This window comes from Coloeus monedula (genome assembly GCF_965178545.1).
Source record: "Coloeus monedula genome assembly, chromosome: 6".
NCBI lineage: Eukaryota > Metazoa > Chordata > Aves > Passeriformes > Corvidae > Coloeus > Coloeus monedula.
This window is the reverse complement of record NC_138786.1, coordinates 53,359,782-53,387,116: the sequence shown is the minus strand read 5'-3', so window position 1 is coordinate 53,387,116 and position 27,335 is coordinate 53,359,782. Positions and strand designations below refer to the sequence as shown.

Below are 27,335 nucleotides of genomic sequence, written 5' to 3'. Positions count from 1 at the left end.
GTACGGTTAATTAAATTATGAGAGTTTGCTTGTGATGTAATTATGAAATATATGCATAATTTGAGGTGCATATGGGACAAATGTGGTGGGTGCATTGTTAATGCCCTTTGAAGACATACCTTTTGTCTTATAAGTTAGACAAGGATTTATGGGAATCCCTCTTTCACTGACAGTATTTGACATACAGACACTAAAGTAAATGGAAAGGTTCCATTTCCCTAGTTAAGCCAGAGGGTGCTGTGCCTGGAAGATCAGCCAAGCAAGAGGGGGGTGGCAGGGTGAATGAAGGAAGAGCATGCGGTGCGTGCACCACTGCATGCGCACCAGAAGTACGAACTGATGCAGAGAGGAACCTCTCTGGAGATTTGACAATGAACAGTTACTCAAAACGCTGCAGCTCCAGTGAGGACAGCTTTGAGTTACCAGGTAGACCAAGGTCAGAAGCTAAAAGCTTTGTTAAAAGCAAAAATAAGGATGAAGGCTATCAACCCCATCGATCAAAGCACTGTCAGAAAGGGGGTGAAAAAACTCACGGACTGGAACACTCTTCTCTATATCCAGCAGAAGTGGGAAATGCAAGCCAAAAGCTCCAGAGGCAGAAGAAGGCTCACAAGAAAAGCAGTTCCTCTACATCTGATTTGAGCTTGGTGAGTCAAGGATCATCAAGTTCATTGTCTGTTGTGGAAGAAAAAATAGAAGCTAAACTCAAATTCTCTCAATTTATTAATGAAGTTACTTTCAGAGTGCTTGATCCCATGAGCCTGAGGGCATACCGAGCTGCTAAACTGAAAAATACCTTTCCATCCAGTGTGAGAAGCTTAGATGATTTTCATATTAAGAGAAAGTCTCCTGAAAACTGGAAAGAAAACATTCTAGATGGGAAGACCCATGAAGAAGTACACTTAGAGACTCTGAGAAGTGACGACATCGTGGCTGGAGCACACAAATTAGAGAAATCGTTGTCCCTGGATACAAGTCCCTCTTTCAGGTCGTTTGATAATGGTGTCTCATGCAGAACAAGATCTGGCTTGCCAGTAGAAATTATGATTTCTCAAAACAAAGGAATGCCAGCCACAAAATCTGCGTCTCTTCCTAGAAGCACAAGCATGGTGAGCTCTCTCAAATATGTTCTTTAGGTGGTATATCACAAGTACTTACGCGTTAGTGTGACTATTTGAAAAGTGTTTCTGTCTTCCTGGGTGGGCTCTTACCATGTGAAAAAACTTTCTTCCAGGGTGAGAAGAAATGTGGAATGTTTATTTTTAATAGCTCAAGAAACCAGCTGTAGAAGGTATGGGAGGAAGGAAAAACAGAATACAATTCCCTAGTCCTTTTAGTTTGGTGTCGTAGAAGATGGCTTTACAATATCAAACAAGAAAGTTATTCCTGCACTGCAGTGAACCATGTGTATAACCAGGTCACCTTGATATGAACAAGGCACTTTCAGAAAAGGGTGAAGAGAGCACTGTGATGGACCACTCGGGTATTTAAGCTCACTAGTTTAGAACTTGCTCAGGTATCTCTACACTAAACAAGAATGCTCAGTTAGTGTGTTTAAGTACTACTCAGAGCTCTGACATCCTGAAAGTGTTGCTAATGTTTGTGTGTCTGGAATTAATACATATGAATTGATAATTTCTTTGTTGATGTGCTAAAAGCCCCCAAGCAGCCACAAAACCTTAGCAACTAAAAAAAAAAAAAAAAAACCTAAAAAGGGCTGAAGCTTTCTTCTATGGTCTGGTAAAAAAAAAATTTATGTGTTTAATCTTTTCATATGAGATTCTTGGTTTTGTTGAGGAAGAGGTATTTATGCTTATGAAAGAGGGCAAAGGGAAATTGTTGCTTGCTAGCATGGCATGGTCTGAAATCCTGAACTGCCAAACCTTGAACTCATACATTATTTTAGTATCTCTCCAGAGTAGTATTTGCAATTCCACTAGAACAATAAAGGTCCAGAAACTATTGCTTAAGACTATACACATGTACACAGACGTTGCTAAACTGGGAGCTATTACCACTGCATTATTCTTTAAAAATTCTATTCAAGTTTAAAAACAAAGAAACAAAAAGTTATTTCATTTCACAGAGGACTGCAGCAAATAGGAGAACATCCCAGTCTTAAGAATTTCATTCAAGCTTCAGCAACCCGAGCTTAGGATTTTATGTCCTTGGATGTTTTAATTGTGACCCGTCAAAGATTTCTGGAGGGAGAAGAGGTGAAAGGTAATGAAACAGAGAGAATTTCCACACTATGTTGTGTCACAGCTCCACAATGAGAGCTGTCCTGCAAAGGGGTGAGGAGGCTCCAGTCTGAGCCCATGGCAGGATATGTTTTTTTCAAATTTTAATTAAGCATCTGTCAGAGCATCTTTTCCAGTGGACTTGATTATACGTACAGATTGAAACTTCCAACCGATCGAGTACTCACAGACTAAACACTGCTGAGCGCTCTCTAATTCCACACAGACAGTGTAGGCATCAGTCTACTCTAGTTTAAGCATCAGTCTGCTCTAAGCCTAGTCATTTAAGTTAAACACAATAGTTACCCAACATTCTACCTCAACAAAATGCCTCAGACTGCAGAGCTCAGCATGAGAAAAGAAAGGAGTGGCAGGGCAAAATACAAGAGCAAAACATGTTCAGCCACATCTACAGATTCATGTCTTTGCATTCACAGATGCAGAAGCTTTGACTTCAATGCAATTTATTTAGTGCCAGTCCTCACCTGAAGCATGCCTAGCAAGAAGCAGAAGGATAACTATACAGTCTCAGGTGTCATTATTGTAAAGATATTTTAAAAGTTCTTGTTTATGCAATGTTCATTTGAATACACATATAGAACATTGCCTAAAACTGTTTCATGTTTTAGTTGCCAAGTTATTATTCGTGTGCAGAAGATAACCTTTGAGAGAAAGAAATTATAAGATTACATTGGCTTAAATATAAAAACTGGATAGCAGAGGTATAATAACACACATCCTAAAGAGCATGAAAGAACATGCCTGAAAGTTTCAGGTTAAAAAAGCCCCACCTCATAAAAAAAATGTGACTCAGAAGATGAATGCTGTGACATTGCCTCCTGTCTATTATGTTTTCTGAAGACCCCTGAGGTGTCCACAACTACCTCTGTACAACAGTTGATTGGATCCAGACCCACTAAAGTGATTTTCAACTTTTAGACTTCTGAGAACTGGTCAAAATGTTCAATTTCTGCAGCAACTATTTATTGGTTCAGCTGCTGCTGAAATGAAATCTCACAAAAAAAACAACCGTCACTGTAGATTTATGCAGAGGAATTTCTGGACAGCAAGCAGAATCAAAAAAAGGTTGCTTTATTTCTTGACTGAAGTTAAAGGGAATTGGGATAGGTAGAAAACAATTCCAAAATACAATGACTATGTGGTCTAAATATTTTAGTAACCTGGCCGGCAGGATGAAATAATTTTTCTTTTCTGTGTATTGATCTAAATTTGAAGTCACTGGACAAACAAGCAGGAAAGACAAATGCTATAACTAAATGAAAGCAAACCTCTGAATCCACACCAATGTAGCAGAGGGTGTGCAGCTCGAGACTGTGTCATACTTCCAGGCTGAAATGATATGACCAGTTCAGTGGGCTGAAAAATGCAGGAAATATCTGAAAAGGGTTGTACACAATGGAAGGTTTCTAAGAACTGGAAAGACATGCTTGTCAGAGTCTGTCAAAGGACAGATCAATACAGAGAGAAATGTGGAGGGATCCAAACAATACATACTTTTTTTATTAGACCCAGGGTATGTTTCAAAGAAAGCCACGTATGAAAGGAGATTAGCCTGTGTCTTTTAATATATATTTTATCTCAAATACATTTGTTCCAAGTAACCAACACCTTCAAAAAAGTTTTATACACCACTACTACTGTTCCAGGAAGAAAATACAGGTAAAAATTTAATTCTTGAATGATCATACAGGATCTTCAGACTGACTTCAGACCTGAGTAAGTCTGCAGCACCTTAGGATTTGAATCAACCTGAAAATTACATTTCAGTTAACTTTAGTAATACATGAATGAGGTCTCATCATGAGACCAGCTAGGTCTCATCTTTACATACCTACTTTTACCTAAACCAGGAACCATATAACACAACATTAGACATTGACTCTTCTTGATCACAGGAAGTCAATTTCTTTCTTCAAAGAGCTTCAAAAATCTTTCCATCTTACATTAAACTATTTCTGTGTGCAAGAGGTCTTAGAAAAAATTTTGACCTCACCATTGCAACTATATGTATACGTATCCTAAGGAATTGTGCATTTCTCACCTAAGACCATGTCATTATCACACAAAATAAGTATGGGCAAGCCTCATCAATACAAATGACTTACTAAGCTGCAAAGGCTGTCTTAAAAAACAAGCTAGGGTTGGGATAGTGTCACTTCTACACTTTGGAAGTTAAGACTTCAGATACTGTAAACTATGACTGAATAAGGCAGGTGGTGAGAGGCAGAAACTTTGCCATGCTCCACAGGAACTTAGATTCCTCATAATCCTCATAATCATTCCCTAGACACCCCTATATATTTGGATCACAGAATATTCTGAGTTTGAAGGGACCCACAAGGATTATCAAATCCCACTCTTAAACGAAGGCCCACACAGGGATCAAACCTGCAACCTTGGCGTTATTAGCACCAGGCTCTGACCAGCTGAGCTGGGAATGTTAAGGAGTGGGAGGGACCTTAAAGGCCATCTCGTTCCAATGTCCCCTGCCATGGGCAGGGACACCTTTCACTAAAGCACATTGCTCAAGACCTTACCCAACCTGGCCTTGAACACTGCCAGGGTTGGGGCATCGACAACCCACCTGGGCAACCTGTTCCAGTGCCTCACCATCCTCACAGTGCAGAAGTTCTTCCTAATATCTAACCTAAATTTCCTCTCTTTTAGTTTGTACCCTGTATTCCTTGTCCTATCACTGCAGTTCACAAGTCCCTCTCCAGCTTTCTTGTAGTCCCTTCAATTACTGTAAGGTTGCTGTGAACTCTCCATGCAACCTTCTCTTCTCCAGGCTGAACAGTCCCAACTTCCTCAGCCTGTCTTTGTAGAGTAAGGTGCTCCAGGCCTTTTTTCATCTTCTCTGGGCTTGCTCCAACAGTTCCATGTTCTTCTGATGGGCACACCAGAGCTGGATGCAGCACTCCAGGTGGGGTTTTACAAGGGCAGAATAGAGCAGCAGAATCCCCTCCCTTAACATGCTGCCCACACTCCTTTGGATGCAACCCAGGACATGGTTTTTTTTCTGGGCTGTGAGTACACTTTGGCAGCTCATACTGAGTTTTTCATCAACCATCACCCCCAAGTCTTTCTCTGCAAGGCTGCTCTCAATCAGTTCTCTGCCCAGCTTGTTGCTCTGCCTGGGATTGCTGTGATCCAGGACCTTGCATTTCACTTTGCTGAGCTTGAAGTCTGTGTGTTTTAGTCTCAAGGGCCAAACTTTGACCCCATATAAGCAATTCAATTCCCTCCCATAGCCTTGGCAAAACTATTTGAAAACAAAAGATTCTCTTACTCTGATTTCAGGCAATGTATTCCCTAAAGGATTTAATTTCTATAACCCTTAAGAGAGAAGGGAACAATTGCCTGTTACAAAGGCTTGCATCCTTATAAAATGCAGATGAATGAAGCACAAACTAGAATAACACCCCTTTTCATTCCTCTAACAAGAAAACATTATTACAATAGCTACTGTAAAGAAGAAGAACAACCAGAGTAGACATTTATCTAGGATAATGAGAAGATTCAAAGATTCATGTATATCTCTAATCCAGGTAGGCTGTTTAATTCTTAAGGAACCCTGTGGTAGCCACTGAAGTACAGTGTCACAGACATTAACACAAACAAGGAAAATGTTATCAATTTCTGCTCTTTTACTATTTGTTATCCATGAGGATTCCTGCTGCTCATTACAGGTTCTCTTGCAAGACAAATGCCTGAGTGTGGGGATGTCTCTCTGAAGGTCCACAAGCATCTTTAGAAATTACAGCATCACACACCTGAACTTCACAGGCATTAAGGGGTTTGATCCCTATATGGGCCATTCTCTTAAGAGCTGAACTCAAAGATCCTTGTGGTTCTCTTCCAACTCAGAATATTCTGTGAAATCTGTGAAATTGGTAAGTGTAGAGGAAGATTGTTGTGCAAAGGCTGTGGTAGAATTCCACAGCAGTAGAAGATGCAACCAATCTCCCATTTCTAAATGGAAGTTTCTAGGGCAGTTTCTAGGTTCTCAGTTTCTAGGGCACCTGAGTACTTACAGAATCTTGCTGAAAGAGCAGACAAGATTTTTGTTGCTTTAGGTCAAAGCTCTTTTATACAAGAAGGTTTTCAGTCCTCTTTTAGCCCTTCCAGCCTGCCACCACGATGTAAAAATAGGCATTTGCTTTGTTCTTGGATGAATACCAAATCTTTCATTTCTATTTACAGTACAGTGATGTTTACAAGTAAGATTTGGGTTCAAATACATTATAATGGAAAGTATATATTGTTTCACTGACTCATGCATGCAATATGCTAAAAGAGAAATAGTAAGAGGTGACACCAGAAGGAAAGGGTAGTGAGATGCTTTCCCTGGGTCAGTGATGAAGCCAGCAACCAAACACAGGCCTGAAAAGTCTTCCAGTGTCCTATTTTCTGGTCTGTTCCTGCTCTTGCTCTGCAGACAGGAAGGTCAATGTAGAACTACCCTCAGTAGCTGATATAATAAAGCTGTGGTATCTCTAGGTTACCAGAGGAAAGTAAGAAAGTGAAGTACATCAGGTGCTTCAGTTCTTGAGCAGGATATCCAGATAACACAGCATACCATTAGGGCTTTTTATGAGTCTCATACAGCAATGGAAAATGCCACATGGCCACCTTTCCTGATATCCTGGCCTCTTTCTTGCCATGATATTCCACATGACACTGCATAGAAGTTTGTTCCCCTCTTCTATCCAAATTGGAGGAGACCATCAGGTTGTCAGTAGCCTAAATTTTTTTTTTCTCAAAATAGGTATTAAAATAGATGGTTTAATTCCTTACCTTAAACTTGATTGACAGAAGATGGTGTTCACTTCTTTTCACCATTCAGAGATATCAGGCAAATACAACAATTTTAAGATTTACTAGTTTAAACTCATTATCATGTGAAGTGAGCATAGACGCTGAACTGCAAGCAACATGCACCATAACAACTTCACTCTGTTATTTTTCCTTCATCTGCAGATTCCTGAAAACGGTCTCTGTGTCTAGCAGTACTGTATAAGAATCTCAGGTCATAACAATTGCATTTGGGTGTGGAAAGCCAAGTAATAAATCTTTAATCATCTGGGGCTGCAGTTCCTTGGTACTTCCAAGGATTTCTATTGCATCATTATAACCTCTTTCCTCTGACACCAACACTGTTTTCCTGTACACCACTCTTATGAAAGAATCACTCTGGGTATAGTAGTAATGAGCAGTATTGCAAATGTACTCCACTGTGTATACTTGGAGCTTCCAGGGTAGGTAAATTGGCTTTATAACACCTCATAGGTGTTAGGCAGCCAAGTACTCTAAGCTATAAAATCTGATGGCCAAAGGAAATGGTAGTACTTTCTGAGCTCATTCCATTTGAAATCAAAGAAAAATCTCATTTTCCACCAATCAAGCTATCTCAAATATCTTCTCAATCTCTGAGAGGACTTAGCCGTGGTAAGCTTGATACATACAGCGGTATTAGTTGTACCAGCAGCAGAAAAGCTGGGGCAAGATGCAGCTCATCAAAGACTTACAGTTGAAGTATTTACCCAGCTTCACCAGTTAAATGTAGAGTGCTGAATCCCCTCCTTAATTTTTTTTTTTTGGTGACATTTATGGTTTGGTCACAAGACATGGAAAGCCAAGCAGGCCACGTGCAATTTCATCTGCAGTTAATGCCTCTTGTCCCAGTACTGTGACATTGACTCCTTTTTCCAGTGCTAAGAGGAGGGCAGCAGCCGTGTGCTGTAGGAGAGATCAGCATAATGTTTTTAGAGCAGCAGATGTGACATCGTTTTACAAGCAACAGTAGGAGCAGATGGTGTTTAGAGAGTTCTCCTTGCCTGCTCTAAAACACCTCCGTTGGGTCACTAATGGATCCTTCGTCTCGTCGAACACTGCATAAAGCTACAATGTTCCCAAGATGACGCATATGGTCATTTACAGCTTCCCAGCTCATCAAATACAAATTAGATCAAAATCTTCTTCACAGAGCATAGACATCTATAAGGCAGTACTCAAAAGAGTAAGCTATTTATTCAAGACAGGCTAAAATAGACAGTCTGAGCTGTTTCCCAATAACAAGAATGTATTTCCAATGAAATTAAGTATTTCACGATAAAGAATGAATTTTTGAAGCTAGGGTTTTTAATTCAGTTTTCCTTCCTTTTCTGCCCTCCTACCCTTCCTTTTTTAGAGAAGGAGAGCAGCGAGTGAGTCAGGAGGGAGATATTTGTAAAAGGAAAAAAACCCAATATTATAATGGTGAGTTTTTGCACAGGATTCAGAGCTCCAACTCAAAACCAAAATAATTTTCCAGCCAAATCTACTATTTGCCTTCAGAGGGGCAGCTACTCAGACAGAGAAAAATCCAGAGCACATGCAGTTCACATTGATTTCAGTATCTTTTGGCACGTGCCACAGGAAAGCAAAACTGGCTGTCAGAAATATTTAGTGTTCCTTTCCCAGTGATTTTTGTTAACATGACTTTTCCGCTTCCTTTGAGTTCCCCTTCCTTTGAGTTTGAAAAAAACTCCTCAATTGTACTCTATCTTTGGATGCCTTTGAAAAGAAATGGTGCTTTCAGAGTAATGGAGGTTACAATAGGCTTAGAACAATTACCATCAGCAGAGATGTCTGAAAACTGCGAGCCAGGCAAGGGAAGGTGAAAGAGCAAGAGGTAGAAAAGACTAATAGATTTCTCTTTTCTAGTCCAGGTTTGGTCTACAAGTGTTATTTATGACAAAGATTTTAAAGGTGCTTCAGCTCATTTTTCATTTCTTCACTCAGCCAGCAGCCTATGTTTGTCATGTTTACAAAATGTGGGTCTTGCCCTGCCATAGCATGGCTGTAGTACATCAGAAAAGCAAAGACCTCGGTATGCAGTGACCCTCTCACACAGCCATATGCAATACTTAATGTAACTATTTAACCTGGTCCACATAGTGAAAATCTCTGAACTCTACTGAGAAAAAATTCAAGTGCAAGGCACTGCCCAGAGCCAGAGGTTGCTCTGATTTATTTTTCAGTTGTGAGGGACTGATATTTTTCCCCACTTATTCTAAGGTTTTCATCTCTTTTAAAATTCTGCTCAGTGATGTACTACATGCAATTAATAGAAACATAGATGTAACTTTGCTCCCAAATTCCCTTTGTTTTCTAACATCCAACTGGAGTAAAATAAAAGTTTACTTATTAATATGAACCCACCACAGCAAGCATTTTGGGGACAGAAAAGAGGGAATCAGTATTACATTGCTCTGCCAAAGCTGCATTTGCATTACTCTGTTTTTTATGTAGGCTTGGTGGTCCTACAGGTTGGTTTTATTCTCCCATCAGAAACTGTAGCATTAAAACTTTGAGCCAAATAAATTTAAAGAACAGAAATTTTCATGAATTATGGGATGGTTTGAAAGGTTTTATACTAAATGTACGTCTCAGAAATTAAGCCTACCTGCCCCAACAGCATGACTCACGTCTCATAACATCAGGAACTGTTGTTTTTTACCTCAGATCAGATAAGAAGAAGCAGGACATCATTTAGGAACCTATTTTATGTTTATAAAATACATATTTTTTCATAAAACTCAAAAAAAAAGGTATTTTCACAGACTAGCTCAGGCATTTGTTTCAACGACTTCCTCTTTGCAAAGCAGCTTAGATTTGACCTTCTCAGAAACTCTTCAGTGCCAGGAGGTTTAGGTGACAGAAAAACACATCTTGTGGATAAGGAAGAAGCAGTAGATGCTGTAAATCTTGGCTTTAAAACAGTCTCCGTGATATTCTCAAAATTAAGCTGGTAAGATAAGGGGGGATATACTAAAAGGTAGAGGCAAAACTGATTGGAAAACCTTATTGAGAGGGTAATTCATAATACTTAGTTGTGACCAGGGTCTCAGGGGTACCAAAACTATTTGCTATTAGCAAGCAGATACATTTGTTTTGAGATACCATTTCTTTCTAACTACAGAGAGCCAATAAAACATGCAATTCTTCTCCTTTATCTGAGCTGGACACTACAGTAGTGTCTCTATGCCCCTGTGTAATACTCTTGAGAGGATGCTTTTGGAATTTCAAAAATGCTAATTTCGCAAAAGTAAGCAGGTACTTAGCAAGTTTAAAGAAACCGTTCCTGTGTTGAAAATCACTCTAAGTTGAAAAGCCTTCAAGTAAGTGCTTTTATTCTGTGTCACACTTACTCAGTACCTAGAATGGACAGAAATTGTTTAAAGATCCCACTGTTGTCTCCATGCCTCAAATCAGCACTGTCTACATCCAACTCCCTTTCCTTTTTCACTACCAAAAGGGAGTTCCAAACCTTGTTCAGAACTTAATGTTGAAAAAATCCAAGGGAGCTGGATACAACAATGTTGGAGCTCCCATTGCTGAACAACTAGCTCCTAGACTGTAGTCTGCAGGGCCTTCTGTTATGACGCTGTGGGCCAACAGCTCTCAATTTCTGACAGTAAATTCAATACCTGCAAAGATAAACTAACATTATTCAAATCACATCTGTATCTGTCGAGCTTATGAGCTGGTTGCATTAATATTTGATGACAGTTGGGCAAGAATGGTCAGGGATATGGCAGTCTCAGCCCCCTGTTCGCTGCTTGCATAGAGAGAGCATTTTAAACAAAAGAGAATGAGGAATAAATACCAGGCCTGTTCACACAGCTACAATTGTTCTCTTAAAAATGAAGAGACATTTCCCGCAAAGAACAGCTATTCCCTGGATAACTGTAGTGACAAAAACCCGCTTTGTGAACACGGCTAAAATGAGCAGCTATTGAGGACTCAAAATCTGGTTCACAACCACTTATTTCTCCAGCAGCCAGTCAGACCTTCTATCTGCTTGCGATGCTGCACGGTGCTGCGAGCGCACAGAAAGCACCAGACACGTCCTATTTCTGGAGACTCAGAGCTGATTCATAGTCTTGCAAGGGGAAAACCAGGAGTGCTGGTAAGTCGGCAGGACTCAGAGGAGCAGAAATAGTGAGCAGTCAGGGGCATAAGCAGAACTTCATCACACAGGAGGGTGCCCTGGATGCAGGGCTGGGGCTGCCCCTGGTGCCCCCGGCTGACCTGACAGACCCCAGGGGAGTCCCCAGCCCCACAATGGGATTCCAGCAGAGCAGAGATGGAGGCAGTGCTGTACCAGGCACTGGCTTCCTGCCACTCCCTGAGCTGATCCCTGAGCAGCAGTAGAAGATAAAATATTGCCAAGTTATCATAAGGAAGAAACAGAACCACCATATTGCAACCCATGCAAAACCAGAGTTACTTATGGAGTAACAAATTGCTAACAAATTTACATAGAGTAACAAATTGCCAACAAAAGCCTCCTAAAATTAGCTTCATAAGTGCCCATATTCACCAGTAAAATGCAGAAAAGACCCTTCATTTTCTCTGGATAAACGTGTCTTCTCTTGCTTCCTTTTTTGATGTAGTAAAGCAAAATGGAAGCTAAACCAGTCAGCAGTTACATGAGGGAAGTGTACAGTCCATCGCAATCAATGCAGTTAATTAAAAATACAATTAAAACAGAATCAGTCATGAGAATTAGAACACAATAAATAATTTAAACAAAATTAGTTTGGCTCTTTTGTTGGGCCTCTCAGTCCCCAGTTAAAAGTAAATGGCTTTTTACTTCATTGATAACTAGAAAAGCAGACCTTTGCAGCCCCAAGTTCTCCTTCCAGTGTTAAGGTGTAAATGCATAAGACCCCGCTTTCCCCCCTTCCCCCTTCTCTACACACCTTCCACAACCAATCTGCCATTCAACTCCCAGCGCTGCAAAACTGGGAGCTGGTCTGAGGAGTTGCAAATACAGAGCAGAAAAGCAGCATATGGTGGTAGAAAATAACAAAAAGCCTGTTAATTATTCCAACCAAACATGGAACATTTCCCTACAGCAGGAGGGAAGTTGTTGGCAAATTATTATTTATCTGTTTATTTATGTTGGAAATAGGCAAGGGCAGAAAGAAGTAAGACTGTTCCACTCACAAGCTACTGGCAGCTTTTTTGTATCTTGCTCATAATCATTTTGGAGTGTAGAAACTAACATTGCAGGAAGCAACCTAGGAATGAAAGAGGCTTTGTCCTTCAACGACCAGGCCTTCAGAACAAATGGTACTAACATAGCTAATGGCTCATTTCTGAGCTCAGGTCTGCAGGAATTCCTTTTACAGGTGATTGCTTCTCTGACTGATATTACCCCAGCAGTGTTGCAACTCTATAAATTGTGTATTGACAGCTGTGTTTGGTTTCCTGCTTTTCTTGTATTCATTCGCATCTTAAATGTTCCTTCCTTCCTTGAAGGAAATACATCTCTCGCCCATGTTGGGAAATGTGAGTAACAAAGAGTGGGATGCTGAGAAGAAAGTTTCAGCTTTTACTTTCCCATTGCATAAGCTTTCAAGCTCTTCCAGTTGAAAAGGAAGAAACAAATGAACCCTTCTGGCTGAGTCACTATTTAATAACACAATAATTAGCTAAACATCATGACAACCAGGGATTAAGTATTTTCCACTCTTAATGAACTTCTATCATCAGAAGAAAAACAAGAGGTAGCTCTTCTAGTAACTCAGTTATTTTAGTGCCACAGATCAATAGTTTGATTTTTACATTTCTCAAAATTATGAAGCCTAATAGCTATAATAAATATTAGTATGTGTCCTCTAAGCTGTAATGGAATTTTATGAAGGTGAATGTGCACTGCTGTGGTTTTTCAGGAAGAACTGGCTAACAAGTGTCTTTTCAATCCTTACTTTCTGTGGAACAATTGTTAACACCACAGCTGCTCCAGTGCTGATTGTTACTTCTTGTAAAAACAATTATTTTCCAAATAAACATTGTGGCAAAATGTAGGTAAATTTAGATACATATTTATAGGAAATAAGACTGGCTTTTCTCACAGTTGCGTCCACTGGTTTATTGTGTAACTTTGGGTAAGGGTCGAATTTGGCAGTTCCTCAGTTTCTCCAGCTGCAAAATAAAAATAACGCTTAATCAGTTTGTTTAGTGTTTCAAGATCCTCTCATAAAATGGATGTGTTTCAAAAACATTCTTAGAAAAATGAGGAATCCTTATTCTAATGTATACTGGAAATTTGTCCTATCCCCCTGTAGTACTTATCATATTTACTATGATACTATGATATTTAGGAGTGTTTCTGTTGCTATTCTGAAGTGTTTATGCCATGCTTCGGTTTTTATTAAAAACTTTTAAGATGTAGCCTGCAACTGAAAACATAGGATCTTTTCCTGGAATAGATAATTAAATAGATAATTAAATTATGGTGAGTGTTAGAATATCATATAATCTTTATATCTGAAAGAAAATAACTAAGAATTGAAAGAGGGTCACCATGAAAGTGATCACAGCACCAAGCCCATCAGAGCTCAAGGAGTGTTTGGGTAATGCTTTCAGGCACATGATGTGAACTTTGGGGTGTCCTGTGCAGGACCAGGAGTTGGATTCAATGACCCTGATGAGTCCCTTCCAACTCAGGATAGTCTATGAACATCATGTGCAGTCTGGCCAGCAAGGTAAAGGTATAGCACTGCTTGAGTCCCTCTTGTGGCACTGAGGGACGACTGAGTCTCGTGCTTACTGCCCTAATACTTCAAGACATGAACATGTGTTTGTTTCATTCCTCAGTTTCCTGAAATTGTTTAAAGTGAGCAGTCCTTTTTTGGCGGGTAGTTTTGCATATGTCATTCCCAGGTCAACTAAATTAGACACACATTCACCAAAAGAATTACCTGTATGTACACCCTCCTTTTTTTATCAGAGCTGGTAGATTGATACTGAATTGTGTCACTAATACCTTTTTATTTTTTCATGCTTAGTATATCTTACGAACCTCCTAGTCATAACAGAATTTTACAAAAACATGGATATGTCCCTCTAGGGTAACTAGGGAATTATGAGCTTCTTAATGACTTCCATTTGTTGAAAGGAAAATTTCTGTATTGTAGTTGATTGTTTTTAGCTCCAGACCAGTAAGACTGTTTATTCCCAAAGTTACTTACACCCTATTTTCACATTACCTCATTATTTTTCTTCCAGATTAGGGCATAATCTCTGTGAGCCTTAGTAATGACACTAATGTGTTTTCTAGGGAAATTCCTTGGGCATCAAGTATAACAGGATTTTCCAAGAAAGGTGTTGAATGTGCAAAAATACATCTGCTATGCTGTCTTCCTTGGTCTTTTTAAGGGCATCTAAATCTATGGACATATTAACCCCTCTGTGTGCCATCTAAATTTCTCTTCTTGAAGAAATTATTCTTTGTATTTATGTAATTCCAATTGAGCTAGTTGTAACAAAAATAAAATAGAATAATAAAACCATGGAATCATCAAAGTCGGAAGAGACCTTTAAGATCATCCAGAGCAACCATTAACCCGTCACTGCCCCTGTAGCCCCTAAACCAGTAAACCACATCACCCAGTACCACACCCACATACCTCTAGAACACCTCGAGGGATGGTAACTCCCCAACCTCCCTGGGCAACCTATTCCTAGTAATGAATGAAGTTAGGTCCATCTATAATTTCAATGCACTGTCAACCCCTGAAAACTTTGATCTACGTAGAATGCAGCATGTCATGGCAAATTTAACTGTCTTGTCTCGGGCTGGTCCTGAGTCTTCCAGCATTCAGTGCCTTTTCTGCCAGCCAGAACTGGCAGGATTTGCAGCCTGCAAAGCTGTTGTGGTTCAGACTTAGTTCAGTTGCAGACTTTCTATATTTGCACTTTCCTCTTATAGCTCAGAGTTAAAAATATCTTACATTTCTATGTCAAGTACAGCACTCAAACCCCTGTAATGCAGTTTTGCAGTTAAATTACCGTGTCTGGATTAACTGTAAACTATTAACTTCAGTAGAAGTGGAGCAGAACTTGTTACTGTGAGAAATAAATCTACCTTTTTATTATCTTGCTTTCCATTGTCATCCATTGCCTTCACAGATGATAGGTGCACCATTAAAGTCTTTTCCAACTGTCATCTGTATTTCCCAAAATACCCTATCTAGCAGACCTTTTTCATATCTCTTCTTCTCTTTAATAGTTCTGCATTTTTTTATGTACCACAGGTGCAATGGGGTGTTGTGCGTTCATCTTAGGCCTAAAATACTTCAAATAACTTCTTTTTATTCAGTGATGCATTTCTACCTCTCTCCACTAAAACACATTAAAAGTTAACTGACAGCCATGCTACTGTTTTATATTAATGTTTTAACTCTCAAAATATTAAAAGAGAACTCAGGGAAAAAAAACCCCAAGTGCTGAAAGAACTATAGCTTTTTGTGCTCTTCTGACATAAAAGCCTGGAATTATCTAGCCCTGGGTTTTATTTATTTGTGGAAAAATATTATTTAAGGGTTATGACAAATACTGTAAGTAGGAAGTCTAATGATACATGTGCTGTTATTATCAATGTATGACACATTATGGCCACTGTGGAACTACTCATTACTGAGATGTGAAGTCAAAGGCAAAGCAGTAGGGCTTGAGAACCTAATCTTGAAAATGCTCCCTGATGTGTCAGGCAATGAAACAAACACAGGCAGAAAATTCTCACCCGTGCTTGGAGTCACCACTCATCCTCACTCTTTGGGTTGTGTTCCAAACTGGATGAGATGTATGTGAGAGGTACTGATTGGAGGTGAGAAGGAGTGTCTTTAGGATTGATTTCCAGGATGAAAATAGTGATAGTTTACATGGAATATCATCACTGAGCTGGTCAGCCTGGCAGCCAAGTAAGCTTGCAGCATTCCAGTGCCCAGTAATCCTGATTCTACATCATTTGAGACTTTGGATTGTATTCCTTCTCCTACTGCTGTCCTGTCACTCTTTTAATGGGAAGGAAAACCCAGCTGCCCATTGCAGAAGGAAGCACAGTGTGCTTCAGTCAAGTCCCCAGTCTTAACAGCAAGGACCGAAGGACGCCCCCAAAAGGAGGCATTGCATAGTCCTCACAGAGCCTGAGTCTCAGCTTATGGTGCTAAATAATTGTAACAGCTCATTTCTCAGTTTGAGTCTTGCATAATCACAGCAGGCTGGAAGGAAATAATTAAACTGGGTTTTTTTCGAAGTTCTATAAAATGTCATCACTCTGATAAGAAGTACTGTGATGTTTCCATCCCTATAGACAATGTCAGCTTTACACTCTGGCCAAAGTTCCCCGAAGGACTGATAAATTTGAAAGAGCAGCTGCACCAGTCTTTTACAGATATTTGATTTAATATGCCATGATGCTTTCTTTTGAAAAATGTATGGAGCTATACTATGGCAATAAAACACTTTTGCAGTGACTACAGAACAGACTAACTACTCTTTAGAGAGTTGTTTCAAAGAAATTCACCTTACAAGGATCTGAGAAATCAGGTCTAAGAGTATTAATCCTTTTCGTTGGTGATTGCAAGGAAAACCTTTTATGATTAATTCATGGTTAATGCAAACATTCATAGTGCGATAAATAATGATATCAGGACAGAGTGATCTCACTTCTAACCTACTGAAAGAACATTTAAATGGTCAATGATAAAATTATACATCCAGATGTAGGAAGGTAAGATCATACTTTTTAGACTAGGAGACAATAAATCAGAGTCTGCTGAGGATCAAGGAGTTCTGTTCAGCTGAAAAGAAGCTAACATAACCTTAGATTTAAAAACTTAAATGGGTGGAATGTTAAGGTATATTCACCTCTATGCACAGAGTAAAGCAACATCAGTGTTAGAAAGACTGACAAAAATTCCAGGCTGTCATTGTAGAAAAACACAATTATACTGTGACAGAAGAAACTCGTGTGTGTGGAAATGGGTTCAAGTATATGCTCTGTGGCTATTCCAGACCAGAGGCAAGGCTGACTGATGTGTAATTCCTCAATGCTCCCGTCTCAGAGGCTTCTTAAAGTTACTGTTCTCCAAGTCATTCAAGAAGATATACTACATTTGGTAGGTCCCATGGAGGTGTGTATGGAATACGTGCTTTTATCAGTTAAATGAAGTCAGAAAGGAGTGAGAAGGAAGTAAAATTTTGTTGCCATTCAAAACAAACTAAGAAAAAGAAATTTTAAAGCTAAATGTTCAAAAAGGTTAATAAAAGTTAAAGGCTAATAATAGGTTAACATGGGGACCACTGGGTCATACTTTAGCAAAAATGTAGGAAAAGTAGATGAAAAGTGAAGGAAAAAGCCTTAAAGATGCACAAACTTATTCAGAAGAATCAGTAGATAATTTCAAGGAGAACTAACAGAACTGGATGAAGATAGAGCACGAGAGAAGGAAAAGTTCAATACTGACAAATCCAAGTGTGCTTGATGACAAGTCTAAATTTATTGTGGGGGGAAAAGACAGGAACAGAACCAAAAAACCTGTATGGAAAACCCAGTAGTAAGATCTGCTGAGCACTGCTGTAGTCAAAACACAACGCAGGCAAAGAAAAATGTAATTTTTCTGACCATATAAATCTGGTCTAGAGTATAGAAAAGAGTTCTGATCTTCACCTCGCCAACAATCAGAAAGAGAAAGCTTTTAGGAAAGATGAACTAAAAGTTAAAAGACTCCTTTAGGAAAAGACAGCAAAAAGAACACATTATGTTTAGAAGAAAAATATACAAAACCATGGGTAGAAAAATGATTGTCAGGTGCTCCACTTTCTACTTTCATAATGCAAGAATGAAAGACTTAAATGACAAAGAAAGGCAATAAGATCAAAACTGATAAAAAGTGATTTTTAGATAGAGTAAGTTGCATGTAGAGCTCATTGTCACAAAACAATCTGAAGGTCTAAAAAGATCAATGGGAATCAGAGTGAAGTTAGACATTTGTCTGAAGGTACAGAAATCCCCAGGCAGCAAGGCATAATCCAAATTCTACCTGGCAGGAATTAGAAAGTTAGTTCCTACTTATGAGTTCTTCCCCAATCACTCACTATGTCACTTCATCCATTTTCTTGTGAAACATTAGGGATAAGACTTTTAGTTTAGATGCTACAATGCCAAGAGCACAGAATTCCAAAATGCATCTCTGGAGATCACTGATGTGGAAAATTGGGAAGGAGGGGAGCGTTTAGGTCATTATCGAGCTGAATACAACTGTATACAGTGGTAGCAAAATATGGAAGGATACACACATGCCACATATTTTTGCAGAATTATTCTAGCTTTCATAATATAAGGATATAAGCAGGCAATGTTTGAAGAACAAGAGAAATTAGATTGGGCTAAGTGATATAGCTGGGGAAAGAAAGCAAAACCAACAAAGACTGTTCGTGTTTAAACCTTTGTTTCTCCCAAATAAAGTTTCAAGAATGTCATGGCTTTTCTGCTATTCAGAAATATACCAACTGGTGTAATAAAATATATGAATCCTCCCTATAAAACTTGACTACCTCATTTCATGTGTGTCAGTTATTGCTCTAAAGAGAAAAAAAAAGCAGCTTTTCTTTTTGAAATAATGACGTGGCAGCATGAAATATTTCTTCCAGAGGGTTCATTTGGCTATGTAGTAATAGCCAGGCTACTAGACTGGCCTCACTGCAGCCTTAAAGAGATGATCCCAACAGCCCTTTCCTAGTGATGTCTGAAGTACAGGCTTACAGGCAAATCCTTGCTATTCTCTTTGGTTTAAGAGAGAGAAGAGTGGTGTCGTCTTCTCACTGATAATACTATTACCAAACTGGAAGTTAAAGCGAATTCTCTATCCTAGAAGAATATGCCTATTGGATGAAATTCTGGAAACAGCTGAATCAAATAGCAAAAATCACACAAGAGATCAATAGAGCCAGAATTTCAGTCTGTAAATTTAGATCCTTTCCCAGTTGTAGAAGAACATCATAAGAACGGCTTTCTCTGGTGGGCTCTGACGTTTTCCTACAGTGTTTGTGAAAAGTCTCTTGGTATGTTGATTGCAAAAATGTCATAATATTGTATACCAAAGGTTTGTCTGCTAAGCCTTATATTTTTCATTTGCTCCTAGATTTTCTAGATATGTTCTTTTTAACCCTTCCTTATTTTAGTTAATTATCTCACTCCCCTTCATTTTATGCTTCATGTAATTATTTTGGCTCAATGGATTCTGTATTCTGCCACACTGGTGACAAACCTTTCTGTGGTTCTCTTACTTGAGTTTCTCATGTTTTCACTGTTCAGAGAAGAAATTTACAACTGTATGAGATGATCATCCTCTACCCTGAAGTTCTCCCTGTGACTTTTTCTATTTTGGCCACCTAGAAAGCTATTTGCCCCTACATATCTTGTAGTTGCTTATATGCTTTACTCTTTATCGATCTACCTATCCCTGATTAATGTCTCAAGCAGATTTTCAGTGCTAAAATTCCTTCTACTTCATGACAAAGCATTTGGCAGATGCATAGCCTCCCTTTGTTTATTTCTGTACAAAGGCTGTTATTTCACCGCTTCATAATCACAAAGGTATGGTCATGCCAAAGACCACTACCAACATAAATGTGCCTGCAGTTTAATTTAGACCTACTTTAATGCCCCATTTCCTTTCCATAGTCAGGAATAAGTGTTTTACAGATACAACACCACCTGTGGGTTTTCTTAGAGTCCATCTCCTTTTGCCTCCGAAGATTTCATGGTCATTGGTTCTTTTCTTCCCTCTCCCTATTTGTGATATTGTGAAGCTTTGTTTGCAACCTTTGTTTTACAGGTATCAATATAGAGACACTAAGACACAAATCTATCTCCCAAGTAGTCCCATTGTCACTCAACGAATGAGCTGAAAAGCAAGATTTGTGAAACTAGATGAAGTCTTGAACCACAGCAACATCTTCCCTCTTTGATACAAAAATTTAATTTAAATGCAAAATATATTTCAGATACAAAATATATTTCAGTTTATAGAGCTTAACTAGTTGAATCTTTATTACTTGTATTATCCTTATCTTTTTTATGAAATCAGTGCAGTAATAATTCAGCTTTCCTAACTAAAATAAAATTATGTTTGCAATTGTCACTGTATGATTGTGACATAAATATACAGGAAGAAGCAATGATATTTGTAGTGCTTGTAAAGTGTAAACTGTAGGATGGATGGAGATTTAGACCCTAAACCTCCACATATGAGTGCAGTTATTTATCTTGGCAATAGTAGAGGTCAAGAAACTTACTGGAAAGGAAATGTGAAGTAGATGAAGGAATTGAATCAAGGTTTCTAACGAGGTTTCTTTACTGCTTGAATCACAATCTCCCAACTAAAATAGTTGACTTCTTAAACGATGTCACTATGTCTTCATTCAACCTTGACTGGAAAGCCAGCATGTGGTGACACTATTCATAAAGCATTGTTCATTAATTTATTAGGGTCCCATTTAGATGTTAGTTTATCCAAGCCTGTGCAATATCCATGAGTCTTTGCAAGTGACAGCTCTTGTTCATCCCTATGCATTTGTCTTTCTGGTGCCCAAACCTGCCATTCTCCTATAGCAGTGATGGGCATAACACAGTTCAAAAGATGCCCAGCTCCTTTGAAATAATAACAGCTAAAGAAAACCTACCCTCAAAACAGCAATTCTGGTGCCAGCAGAGCAAAATCCTTGACTCCCACGCTCTTTCCATTTGTATCTATCCAGAAGAATTTTTGAAATAATTAACAGAGACACTCTGGCTGAAGTCACTTTGATGTGGCCCTGCTCAGTTGCTCTTCCGTTGCCACTTGGTAAGGGAGAACCTTCCCTGGCCCATATTAAAAGCATTTCTTCTACAAGCACTTAGAATTGGTTGGCTTTCTGTTGACCTCTTGAGAAAGAGAACAGTTCTGTAATGTCTCCGGAGTTTGGAAAAAGCCAGAGCCTCTGTTCCCCACCTCTTTTTCAGATATTCATCAGAAAACCATTAGCCTAGCAAAGCACTGGAAGACACATTTTTAATGCAATAATACTTCTCTTACAAATTTATTTAGTGCAACATGACAACTTTGCAGGCGTAGGTTGTCATTATTTGATACCTCTCCATTCTTCTTCTCTCTATAGCCTTTTGATAGGCTCTCCTTATGTTTCAGTCCCTTTTTCTAGTCTCAACAGCAGCCACCTGGGATGTAAATAGGTGACTGACCTTGGTCAACAGCACTGCTTCACATATGGTCTGTGTCTCAGAAATCATATGGGGTCACAAAAGAGGACAGTTTGCATAATGTGTCTGCCTTATAACAAGAAAACAAACTTCCCTAATGTAGGGACAAGATGTACTATTGTGCTAAATAATGATACAGGCATAAAGAAACATAGTTTTGTTGAATAGAGAAAAAAGATACGTCTTTACAGTCAGGAAATTCCATCACTGGTTTTTGCTAGCTAAGGGGTAGGATAAAAAGAGGGAAAGATTTTAGGCCTGTTTACAATCTTGGTTTTTCACTTATAATCTCACTTACAAATAGATAAATATTGTAAAAAACTTTCCTTTTGGACCATTGCAGTAATCATCTGAGTGGCTGTATCTCTAGACAGCACACACCAGAGAACTCACAGAAAGAGATTTCCTTGCATTTGCAATAACTTCTAAAAAGATTCTGAATGTCAGAGCTCCATACAAGGACACAATCTGATATCTGCAATATTTCTTAGCAGTTTAAGAAATCTAGAAGATCTAGAAATACCTGTTTAAAATTACCCAAAAGAAGGCCATAGATCTCAGTTACAGAGATTTTCATTACCTGGAGAATCCCCCTCCACTCTGCTGTAGCTTTGCTTACTGATTACATGCATAGAAATTAGCAGCAGCTCTTTTCAATATGCTACAAATAGAAATGCTTTAAATAGAAGGAAAGTTCCTTTCGTGCACTCGAGCTCAGGCGGGGCTGCTCTGGAGGAGACAGACACTGCCTCTCATACGCTTCACTTCTGTTCTATCAACCCTTTTTTCACTCTAAAATAAGCCAAGCAGATATTGTGACCACAAATGGTCAGTTGTCCTTTGGCTGTAAGAGAAATGGATAAGGGGAAGCCTTTTTCCTCTCTGCGAAGCCTCTATAACGAACATAATAAAGACAAAACTAATGAGATTCTGTGGCACTTAAACAATAGTCAGTAGAAATGGATGAGAAATGCTACACTTTGTCTATCAACTGCCCTACAGAGACTTAGAATGCATGTGCTCTTTACAGCTCAGCTCCATATGGGAAGATGCATTTTTGCTAATTCCAAGATTCCTGAGAAGTTATTTCATACAGTTTGTTCTTTGTTCAATTCTTCTGTCTCTTCAGAAAGGCATAGTTGAGGGGGGACAAAAAGCATTTGTGAACTCTCCTCCTTATTTTTCAGAAATAGGAATTTCAGCCCCTTACAATAAGTTTTGCCTGGCACTATGGTCCTTCCTGCTCCATTCATTAAAAATAGCAATGCAGCAGCATGAATAAATCCTTTGGGATTCTACATTAAATGCAGAGTCTTGCATCCTGCGCTGGCTTACATCTGTGTATCCCTTTTGATAACTGCTGGCACACCACTGCAGCTGTCCCTCGTAGTAGGCATTTGAATTGATTAACATGCTTTCTCCTTTTTTTATTTCTCTCCCACTCTCAGGGCTTCACCCAGAAAGGTTTGCTGCACTTTGGAGGGGTGAGGCACTCTGTAGGTGCTCTGAGGACAAGATAATTGCTGAATCAATATCTCCCATAAGAATGTGAGCTTTGAACTTTGCTTTCAAGATTTAAATTCTCTGTTTCTCAGCCTGTGTATGAAAAATTGTCAGAGAATTATCTCCTAATAACATGCCTGTAGATAACCAGGGGAAGAGAGATCAGGTCTTTAAAATATTGCCCACTAAAATTCAGACTGTAAATCTTCAGTCCAGCAAGTAATTAAACACATAAATAGTCACATGAAGTTCACTGGGACTACTCATATACACAATTATGAGTATAAGCATTTGCACTACTGGGATTTAGTAATGCAGATCTAATTAAACACAACAAAAATGGTTAGCAACTCAAACTGGGTTGAGTCACTGTCAGAACTGTGCTACAGTTGCTGACTAGTGCACTGTTATTCTGGACTGAAGATATAAGTCAAAATTTCTCCTTTCATTAGGTGTGGATCCCAATGTTTTGTTTTGCAATATCTAGTGGCATTAACATATTTTAAGAACTATCAAAGAGAAGATTCTTAGAGGATCTGTGGTTGCTAGGAGACTGCTGTTTCATCCTGCAAATCTTCCACACTGTGAAGAGCAAACTGGCAATAATCAGGTTTTTCTGCCAGACGGCACTCAAACAACTGAAGTTATGGTTTAGTGTTTAAAAATTTTGATTTAAACTAAAGTTTGTACAACAGGAAAATTCAGGAGTCCTTGGATTTCTCCAAGTAGGTATTTTATCTTGTATCTATAATACGGCACCATTAAATCCTTTTTAATCCAGAGTACCTTGGGTATCTGATATCTAGAAACTTGTTTTCAGCGTGCTGACAAGTTTTTCCCACCACAGAAAGAGCTGAGCTCATTTAAGTCAGTTCAGGGTGAGAGTTTGGCCATCCCCAGCCCTACCATTTCCATTGCCTTACAGGCAGACCATCTGCACCCTGAGCAACCTCAAACTGCCCCCTTTACCACCTGTGCCTCTGGGAGCTCCCAGGTTACAGCTACAGCAACAGAAGTGCATTGGTCTCCCTGGCACCTAGACATCCCAGAATATGTGCACTTAGAGGTAGGAGTGCCACAGTGGACTTTTTGCAACATTGACTCCATCTCCTAATTTTAACTAAATTAAAGGAAATATCCCATATCTGCTAAATCAGAGTGGTTTTTTTCAGTGACGGAGAGGGAATAGTAAGGATCTCAGAAATCACTGAGGTCTATAATTTGGTAATCTTTAAAATTCTGTATTCTTTATGACCCAGGAGCTCTGCTAAGCACAAGAGCATGCTATTTTCAATGAAATAACACTTGTGATCAGAGCTCTGTATCGGTTTTATGCTCCACTGGATCACTGCCTTTAGTACAGTTTAAATAGGTATATGTTACAAAGTTATTCACCTATGAAGAATAATGTCTATTTTTTCATCCATAGCTTTTAAGTTATTCAGTGTAACATCACAATATTAAACCCCAATCTGTAGGTGACTGGAGCCAGCCTTTTTATGGATTTTGATCCTGATTCTATTTAACTGCAAATGCCTTCATTTCTTATCATGCATCAGGACAGAATAATGTTCTGACCTGATCCTTCACTGTCCTCATCTAACACCATGGCCAAACTCTTTTCTCCTTCATGCATCTGTAAGGGTATATGAAAGAAAGTGCCTGTAGGGTAAAAAGGGGCAGGAGAGAGGAAAAAGGGTAAAATGCCAGCTGAAGTCACAGTATGGTTGACTGCCATTTCTTTCAGAAAAATTATAGCTTCCCCCAGAGTCTTCTGATAATCTTCTACTCTGTAATGATTCAAACCTGGATTGTAATTACATTTAAGCACTTTATAACTTCAATCTAAAACCTGACAGTTCCATGCAATTACATGTCCTAAATGTGGTATTTGTCCCCCACTATGGTAAGATTATATAGTAATAGTAGCAACGAACATGGCTGAATCATTGACAAATTCAACCTCAACTATCTTCTCGTGCTTGCCTTGACAACTAGACTATTGAATTCCAACAGTATGAAAATCTAAAAATAGCACTGTGTGAAGAAAGACTGCAGGCAAAGCCACTACATAATACAGGCTCAATGCTCCCATGAAATGTGACACGTGCAAAAGCCAGATGTAATTTTAACAATACAGCTTCCCTTTCAACAAAGGAATCTCCAGAGTCTGACTTAATATCTCCACAGTAAAGCCTAGCAACTCCACGTTTTGTGTAGGAGTAAGAACAGACTTCTTTAAACTCCCAGAAAAGAACCCCTGAGAAAAATGCTAATGCACAGTGCAGTGAAAATAAAAAGACCTCTGATGACCCTGTAGCAATTAAAGACACCATCCAAGTCCAGCATAGAAGTCACCTTATATTATACTTAAAATTATTACAATTACACCAGTGGACTCAGCAATGCTGACACACACCAGTAATATTGTGGCTTTGCAGAAACAAAAATCACTACAGCTTAGGAAATATTTCCTAGACAATACCGGAGTGAGAGCCTGGCTGGCTCTCATGTAAGAGTGCAGAGAGGAGCAGGCAAGAGGAGCTTCACTTACTTTCATACCCTGCCTAAAAAGCAGTGAAGAGACAGATTAAGTAGTTAGCAAATTAGTTAAAGACTTGGGGAGAGCAAAGTTCAAGTCTCTTCTGCCTCTTCACATCACTGCTTGGCCTTGGAACTCCCTTAAGGAACTTTAGCTTTCTTTAGTACTTCTCTAAACCCTATCTTACCTAGCAGATTAATTTGATGGTAATTAATATTCACAGTTTAAAGCTCTAAGTGAGTTTTCCATATAAATACGTCTACATATAATATATTAAAAATATATGGTGATGCCTCATTATCTCTTGACCTCCATGTGGACAGCAGACACTATAATTTAACAGAGGACTGAGACAGACCTGTTTTCCAGATGCATAATTTGCAGGTACCCTAAGGCAACTGAGAGAACAAATGTACAAGTCAAGTTTTACAGTGGCATAAAAAGAAAAGCAGCATCGACCAACAGCACTTCTAGGAATATGATCTCCTCTTTGCTTCCCCGTATTTATACTTTCCTGGCACATGAGTAAAAGTGGTGACTAGAACAAGTTCTTTTCATTCAAGTAACATCCTAATTCCCTTCTAGTCTGCTCTGGGTTTGGGGAGATTTTTTTAATCTTTTGGGAAGATCCTATGCCTTTGGTGAAGAGACTGGTTTGAAGGAGGAAGATCAAAGATCTCCTCAGCATTATTCTCTGGCCTCATTCTTTTATTGCTTAAGTAAAGTTCTCTTAAACAATTTCAGGCAAAAATCCAAATGATCTATCACAGGCCATGGCTTTTTATTCCCTGGAAATACCATTGTTCCAGAAATAGATGCAGCACCACTGATATGACTTTGAAGCCCCACGCCCGTTGGTTGGAAGCAGGATGAAAAATAAGGCAAATCAATTAGCAGATACTGTTTTCCACCAGTGCTGTGACAGGAGAAGTGAAAGCTTTGAAGTTTGCCTTTCTTTTGAAGGAAATGTCTGTGATATTGACTGGGTGTATTGGTGCATCTTGTTTAGTTTACTCTTCCCTGTCCATAGACAAGTTCACAAGAGACAAATGTCATGAACACAAATGTCCTACTTTTAGGACACCTTTTCAAGGACCCAGTGTATGGGTCCCAGGGAAGCAGTGGTGCCTTGGGAACTGATTCATGCTGAAGGCAGTAAAGCAGAGAGAAAATTCTGTTTGTTTTAAGAAATATTTACACTGATTTATATTGTCCTTTGTTCGTGGACTCAGAAGAGTCATGAAGACCATTAAAGGTCTGTCCTCCTGCCCCAGGCAAGGAAAGTTGTATGTAAATCCTTCCAATCTTTATGGAACATGCTATTATGGGAAATCCCCTCAGTATGTAACTACCTCTGTGATTAAAATAATCCCTCTAACACTTTCTCTACATTTTTTGTCTTCACATTGAATCCATTATTTCCTATTCAATCTACACTGAACATGAAAAATGGTAGATTTTCATTCTCTTTACAGCAATCTTCACCCTGTTTGAAAACAAATATCTTCATCCATTGCAGTCTTGGTTTTGCTAGGATGTTGTTTGGCTGTCCTAGGATTCTGGTTGCCTTCCTCTGAACCTTTCCTTTAGGGGTGGTTCTAAACACAGGGCACAAAACTAGGGACCACAACAAGAATTAGAGGTGAAGTTTTATTTAACAGGGCCTCATGTGATTACTTTTATCACCTAGATAGGTATAGAAGCAGTTAGAGCATAAAATACATGTTTTGTAACAAACAGAGTTCTCGAAGTGTAGGATGTATGAATTTTGCAGTTCTGCTCCCCCTCTCATCTCTCTCTCCCACTTCCCATCTTCAACATTCATGAGCAAAACATCCTCATTATGTAGGGACATATGTAGAGATACAAAGCTGCAAGCACAGAAATTCCTGGGAGCAGCTATGTTAGAATTCATATGCCATCCTGGGTC

General features: G+C 39.0%; 1 protein-coding gene across 1 annotated transcript in view; it reads left to right on the top strand.

Annotated features, from left to right (window-relative positions):
* Positions 1-350: 350 nt before the first annotated feature.
* BEGAIN (brain enriched guanylate kinase associated) overlaps positions 351-27,335 on the top strand; it is a 153,607-nt gene continuing 126,622 nt past the window's right edge. Inside the window, exon 1 of the mRNA XM_082283168.1 lies at positions 351-1,109. Coding sequence (XP_082139294.1) covers positions 372-1,109 — 738 coding nt within the window. The 5' untranslated portion in view covers positions 351-371. The remainder of the gene's footprint in view (positions 1,110-27,335) is intronic.